This window comes from Helianthus annuus, chromosome 4 (genome assembly GCF_002127325.2).
Source record: "Helianthus annuus cultivar XRQ/B chromosome 4, HanXRQr2.0-SUNRISE, whole genome shotgun sequence".
Taxonomy (NCBI): Eukaryota; Viridiplantae; Streptophyta; class Magnoliopsida; order Asterales; family Asteraceae; genus Helianthus; species Helianthus annuus.
Genome location: NC_035436.2, coordinates 59,773,084 through 59,780,528, shown reverse-complemented (window position 1 = coordinate 59,780,528; position 7,445 = coordinate 59,773,084). Strand labels below are relative to the sequence as shown.

The following is a 7,445-nucleotide window of genomic DNA, read 5'->3' as shown; positions in this document are numbered from 1 at the left end:
AGATTGTTAATTGTTATGCTCCAAATGTGAAGATTATGGAGCTTTGTTGACGTTTTTTACTTGTTAGAAGGTGATGAGTTAACTATTTGTTTAACACCTTTTGTCTATATATTATGGTGTCAACAGGTGTTGAAACACCAAACACATTATAAATTATAATATTACAGTTTAAACTAAATCCATATTTTTTTCAAAAGTAAACATGAAAACTAATAAATTATAATACACTCATGTATAATGAGGCATGACTTATTTATCATCATCATACTCACTAAATCTCATCAATATCAATAGCAAAGCTAAGGTAGAGTCTTAAGAGGGTAAAATGTAGACAACCTTGCATCTACACGTAGAAATAGAGAGACTGCTTCCAGTAAGACCCCCGACTCGATAGTAGTTTTAAATCAAGCCTTGGACAGGCACATAACAATCACCAAAGGCCGATTAGTGCATGTACCCCTTGTCTTTCGGCTATCAACGCCATCACATGATGAATGATTAATCGTCCTCTGCTTTTAACATTATTTTCACAAAATTAGTAAAATAACGTTAAAATTAGTGCATTTTCACTTTTGTTTCACTCAAAAACCCAAACATATATACATTATATACACATAACGCACATTGACTAAAAAGAAAATTAAAAGCTACTAATCTAAATTGATCATGAGGACAAGTATAATTTGGGTTTCTCTTGTTGCAAGAATAGTATTAAAAAAGGTTTGACCCAAACCAAAAACCACCCGCACCCTCACATAGACCATCTCTCTCTCTCTCTCTCTCTCTCTCTCTCTCTCGGTTTCTGCTAAATCCTATATCTACCTTTTCTTGACTCAATCCTCAGAACAAACAACAAACTTTTGGGTCTTCTTCATTTTATTCATCACATCATTCTTGTCGAAGGTAACCAATCTTGATCCCTTCATTCTCTTTCAGATTCATAATCTTGCACACTTGATCTTCTTCCCACTTGGGTTTTGATAAATTCTTCATTTTGATCGCTTATTTCATCTGGGTTTATTTCTTTTTGAATCATATCATCGATTCTTCAACTTCCGATCCAATCAAGATTTTGGGTCTTTTAAAATTGTAGGGTTTTTTTTCAAGATTTAATCAAATTGGTGTGAATCTGTTTCAGTTTTCTTGAATTTTATTATTTTAACTTGTGATGTGAATCTTGAACTTTTAGGGTTTTTTTTTTTTTTTTTTTTTTTTTGAATTGAATTTTTTTGGGGGATGATTGCAGGTTTAGAAATGTCAAACAGTAATGCAGCAGCATGTGCAGAAAGGGCAACAAGTGATATGCTGATCGGTCCTGATTGGGCCATTAATATTGAGCTATGTGATATTATTAATATGGATCCTGGGTATAATTTCTTTTTCCATTATTGTAATTATTTTATCTTTATATATGCAATCTTTTAATGTCAAGTTAGGTTTTGTTGTATAGTTTTTTATGTGTAGGGGAGACATATTTTTACAAATTAATTTTAGGGAGAAAGTTGGAAAATAGTAAGTTAGTAACCGAGTTTTAATGTTCTGCGAGTGAAGGCCCTTGACGTTTTTATAACTTTGACAATGAGTTAGTTTCGGTGTTGTTTCATTTTTGTGATGGGACAGTTATGAAACTTGGTTACTGTTTAATGACGTGTTGTTTAACTTGAAAGGAATAGTCACTAAATAGTAACCGAGTTTCATAACTGTTATATTTAGGTCGCTTAGTTGTGAAAGTTTCGAACAAATATGAAACTTGAGTGGCTGATCTCAATGGAACAGTTATGAAACTTGGATACTATTTAGTGACATGTTGATAAACTCTAAAAGAATAATTACTAAATAGTAACCGAGTTTTATAATCTTCCTATTTAGTATTTAGATCACTTAGTTTAGCCAGTTATGAAAATTTTCACAAAAATGGAACAACATTAAAACGTTTGTGGTTTTCGAAGTAAAATTGTGCAGAGTATGACATATATAGCATCGGAAAACAATATATAGGCATAAATACATGAAGACAATCACATGTAAAGTCCATTTAGAGCATAGGAAAATCTAAGCCCCTAAGACACATCTATATGACTATACACTCCCCCAGTGGCGAAGCTTGAAAATTTTCACCGGGGGGTCAGAAGTCACCGGACCTAAAAGTATATACCTAAATTTTTATTTTTTTTGGGGGTCGAAAACGTATATACCTAAAAAATTCTATACGAAACGTGCATAGATAACACTACTGGACGAAAAGTTCGGGGGGTCGGGGGCCCCCCCCCCCTCCCCACGGGCCCCTTCAATGCTTCGCCCTTGCACTCCCCTAAAAGTCCTTAACGCTAAAAATCATGAATTTTTTCAACTCTAAAACTCACTCAAGTTTCAATATTGTCCTATTTTTGTGAATTTTTTTCGTAACACGTTAGGCTGAGTGACCTAAATGGAATAATTAATAAACTTGGCTACTATTTAGGGAACTTAGTTTCAACCATTTATGAAAAGTTTCTAACATTGAAGGTTTGAGTGATTTTAATGAAAAACTTGGTTACTATCGTGTGACATGCCCCTTGATTATGATGATTTATTTTGTAGCCGATTATTTATTACAATATTTGTATGTATAAAAAGGATTTGTTGATCTTTCCTTTTAAATCCTTCTAGGACTTATCTTGATTTGGAAAACTTTAGTAATTAATTTTATCTTGAGGCTTTATGTGCTTGATTTTGCAGGCAAGCAAAAGATGCTCTGAAGTTACTGAAGAAGAAGCTCGGGAACAAAAATCCAAAAATACAACTCCTCGCTCTTTTCGTACGTGTTTCATTGCACATTTTTCGATGTCTTTTTTTCATGTTTCATATTCATATATTTTTAGTATACTTGTTAACTATGTTATAAAATTTCTTACATATTCTACGTTACTTTGCATACTCCGTTACTTTGTCAAAATATATATTACTTATTCTGTGAGGAACCGACTTTATATCATGTTTCAAACTTTATATCGTCTTTCATATATGTTTGACATACTCTGTTAAGTCTGTCGTAATATTTGTTTCTTATCCTGCAAGGAACCAACATTATATCATGTTTTATATACGTTTCGCACCCGTTAACTCTTAATATTTGTTACTTATTCTGCAAGGAACCAACTTTATATCTTTTTGTAATTGCTGAATCAGGTATTGGAAACTCTGACTAAAAATTGCGGAGAGAACATATTTCAGCTGATTATCGAGCGGGACATTTTGCACGATATGGTCAAAATCGTCAAGAAAAAGGTGCCTTGTTTGGCAAGCTTCATGCTATATTTCACTTTGCTTACATTGACCACACATCTTGTTACCTAATTAACCGAAAATTTCGATATTGCAGCCGGATTTAAACGTACGTGAAAAGATTCTTATCCTGATAGATACTTGGCAAGAAGCGTTTGGGGGACGCGGAGGACGGTATCCGCAATACTATGAAGCATACAATGAACTGAGGGTGATTATAGTTATTGGAATAATGAATATTTATATTTGTATATATAGTTTAACTTTTTTTTTTAATATTCGAGTACTTTACAGTCTGCAGGAGTAGATTTTCCACCAAAAGAAGAGAACAGTGTCCCGTTATTTACACCACCGCAAACGCACCCTGTTGTGCACGCTACTTCACCGTATGAGGAAGCGGCTATTCAGGCGTCCCTTCAAACCGATGCTGCGGGACTTAGGTATTTTTTTCAGAGTTGACTGATAACCTCGGGTCAAACGCTTCTTCATATATTATCACCTCAAGAATTATTTTTTTTAAGTATTACCATGATTGTATTGAGTAGTCTTAAGAGGTGGCAAAATGGGCGTGTAGGTCAGTAGGCCTGTAAACGAACTGAACGAACACGAACACAGGCATGTTCGTGTTCGTTCATTTAACTTTAACTGAACACGAACATATAATCGAACATATAATTGAATACATTCATGTTCATTCATTAAGAAAATGAACATGTTCGTGTTCGTTTATGTTCGTTCGTTTAACACTTAAATGAACAGTTCACGAACATAAACAAACAAACAAACAAACAAACTTATACGACCATAATTTAATAAACATAACGAACATTAAATAGTTTTTTATATAAGTTAGTGATTAATTATGATAAGTATTTAAAAACCCTGTTTAATGTTTATATTTATATAAATATAACCACTTATGTATTTATTAAAAGTTAAACGAACATAAACGGACGTTCACGAACATAAATAAACGAACAAAACGTGTGTTCGTGTTCGTGTTCGTTGTTTAATAAAATGAACAAAAAAAAATGTTCATGTTTGTTTGTTTATTTAAATAAACGAACTTCCTGCCGAACAGTTCACATACAATTCATGAACGCTTGGTTCGTTTACAGGCCTATAGGTCATGGTTGGTAACGGGTTTGAAATGGTTTCAAGTAAAAAAAACGGGTAATTTATTGATACATTTCTTAAACACCTGTCTACTTATAACCCGAGCCTTTATATATAAACGGGTCAAAGTTTTACCTATACACTTAATAGATAATAATAAAGCTATTTTTTTTTTGTCATGTGTATAATAAATAAAAGTTGTTGGTTGATGCAGCTTGTCGGAACTCGTGAACGCAGAAGGAATAGCAGATGTGTTGATGGACATGCTTTGTGCTTTGGATCCTAACAACAAGGAGGGGGTAAAAGAAGAATTGATTGTTGACCTTGTTGACCAATGTCGATCTTACCAACAACGGGTCATGACCCTTGTAAATACTACATCGTAAGCACCGTTTGAAAAGTTTGACTTTTATCGTTATTTTGCAATTTTGACGGACAAAATCTTGATTTTTTTTTTTTGTTTTTTATAGAGATGAGCAGCTTCTAGGCAAGGGTTTGACTTTGAATGATACTTTGATGCGTGTTCTTCGCCGTCATGATGATATTGCCAAGGGTGTGGGCCCTACTCAGCCCGGTGTGACATCAGCAACCGAAAGCTCAGTAGCTCCTCTTGTGAATGTTACTCATGAGGATGACGAGTCTGATGATGATTTTGGTCAGCTTGCACACCGGTAAATTATATTTTCTGCGTACTTTATGTTTGACATTCATTCATAAAGTTTGTGTGTAAATGTGACAGAAGGGGCGGATTAAGTAACGGGTCAATCATGAGTTTAGCCTTTGGTCAAACATCTAAATAGAGACACGTTGTTGGGTGTAAACGAGCTGAGCAAAGCTCAAACTCGTCTAAACTTGAGGTGGGCTCGTTTATTTTAAAAGAGCTCATGCTCAGCCTGTTTCAAGCTCAATTTTCTAAGGCTCGAGTTTGGCTAGTTAAATAATATTTCAAGCTCAAGCTCGGCTCGTTTACTATTTATAGAAAGTTTATTATATATATTCTATAGGTATTATTTAATTTTTTGTATATATAACAGACTATATATTATCATATTGTAAAAGGTTTAGATACAAAGGGTTGTTAACGTGTACAAAATATAAAAAGGAATTTTACGGGGTGCGTAATTTTGATTTTTCTTCTTGTGTAAATTCAATTTGTTATTTTCTGCACGCGTAATTTTTATTGTGTAATTCTGATTTTCCTTCGTGCGTAATTTTCAATTGTTATTTTCTTCATACGTAATCTCGAAATCCTTCATTCATGCATAATTACTTTGTACGTTGAAAGTCCTTTGTACATTAACTTGCCCCTTTTGATATAATTTTATATATAATAATTTATATAGTGTCATTATATATTTGTTATATAAAATAAAATGTATTATATTTATATAAATAACATGCTTGTGAGCCTAGTCAAGCTCGACATGTGAGGCTTGAGCTCGAGCTCATATAATCTTGGCTCGATTCGAGTTTTTAACAAGCCAGTTTCAAGTAGCTCACATGCAGCTCAGGCTCGTTTACATCCTAATCAGAATTTTTAACCGAATGAACTAAGACATGTTTGTATCTTTCAGGGGACAAAGCAGGAACCAAAACGCTACAAGAACCGAACCACTGCGTGCAGCCCCACTTATTCCCCCACCACCCGCATCAAGGAGGCCCGTTAGTACCGATTCAGGCAACATGGTTGACTATCTTAGCGGTGATACATACACCTCCAAACCATCAACAAATCCGCCTAAGCCGCCCTCCCCTCCCCCACCGTCAGACGACTACATAAACCCAACCGCAACACTTTTCACCGACCAGCCTACGTACGATGAACCCAAGCCCAAGGACCATTCACCGTTGAGTCAATACACCGCAGCGCCTGCAGTGTCCATCCCACCACCACCTGCTAAACATAGCGAGAGACGACAGTTCTTTGACCAGAATCACACTTCGCTATCTAGCAGTGGGTCGGGTTCGTCTTATGACAGCTTGGTGGGTCAGACTCAAAATCTTTCGCTTAATTCTTCGACCCCACCCAAGAAAGAAAAACCAGAAGATGCTTTGTTTAAAGACCTTGTGGATTTTGCCAAGGCCAAGTCGTCGTCACCGTCTTCGTCTTCGTATCCGAATAGATCATTTTGAAGTAAATCAGTTCATGTTTTGATGGTGTATGTTATTAATGGAGGGATATTACTTGGAGAATAAAATGGATTTGTGAATTTGTTGGTGGTTGTATTTTGCCATTGCTACTTGGTTTTATGAGTATGTAAATGTGTTTTTGGTTTGAAATGACTTGCTATTTTTATTTATTTATTTATTTTTAAAAGCTATGTTTCTCTGGCTTGAACCCTTCCTTACCTTCATTTGGGAAGCTCTACTCTCATCTTAAATACATCATGCAATCATCACACACATTGCTATATATAATCTTGATAAAGAGTTAAACAACCAAGAAGATTTTTTTAAATTCCCACTTGAAGCGAGCTGCCAAATAAACTTCCTTCAGATGGGTTTTATTTGCAAGGATAATTCAATTTCTCTAATAAGTAGGCTCGGTCTATTCTCACACCTCTTTAGTCTATTTTTACATTCTATGCGTTGCTCTTTGGCCTAGGAGTAGCGCATGGGCATGTGATGTTTTGTTTGGACCGTTTTTTGGTGTATTTTGACACTTAATCATAACAACTAAAACTTATTTACCCATACAGAGATAACAAAATGTTGTGTTTTTTTGTGCTTTTGTTGTGTGTGTTTTTTTAAAGTTGTAGAGTTTAGTTTTTTTAAATATATATTTAAAAGTTGTAGATTTAACTTATTATGTTATTGTTTTATAAATTTAACCGATTTTATTGTTACATTGGTTCTATATTATTTTAACAATTTATAAAACCTCAAATTTTATTAAATTACACAAACATGTTTAATTAAAACATCGTACAATATGTTGTGAAAGAAACAATCGAAAAGATTACAAACATTCCAAATAAACATCATATAAATAAAAGATCAACCGCATAAATATATAACCAGTTTGTACATATAAACTAAAAGTACAACTGAATGTCTAATACAAA

General features: G+C 34.2%; 1 protein-coding gene across 1 annotated transcript; it reads left to right on the top strand.

Moving 5' to 3' along the window:
* The first annotated feature begins 713 nt into the window (after positions 1–713).
* LOC110903992 (TOM1-like protein 4) lies at positions 714–6,680 on the top strand. Its single transcript, XM_022149798.2, has 9 exons — positions 714–903; positions 1,247–1,367; positions 2,719–2,797; positions 3,169–3,267; positions 3,362–3,475; positions 3,559–3,704; positions 4,595–4,762; positions 4,851–5,051; positions 5,955–6,680. The coding sequence occupies exons 2-9, from the start codon at positions 1,255–1,257 to the stop codon at positions 6,511–6,513; spliced, it is 1,479 nt and encodes a 492-aa protein (XP_022005490.1). The 5' UTR covers positions 714–903; positions 1,247–1,254; the 3' UTR covers positions 6,514–6,680.
* Positions 6,681–7,445: the final 765 nt, after the last annotated feature.

Bases quoted from the DNA above. Each gene is read 5' to 3' on its own strand.
- LOC110903992 (XM_022149798.2), top strand. From the start codon at position 1,255: ATGTCAAACAGTAATGCAGCAGCATGTGCAGAAAGGGCAACAAGTGAT. The intron at 1,368-2,718 runs GTATAATTTCTT...TTGATTTTGCAG, and splicing joins ATTATTAATATGGATCCTGG to GCAAGCAAAAGATGCTCTGA. The intron at 3,476-3,558 runs GTGATTATAGTT...AGTACTTTACAG, and splicing joins AAGCATACAATGAACTGAGG to TCTGCAGGAGTAGATTTTCC.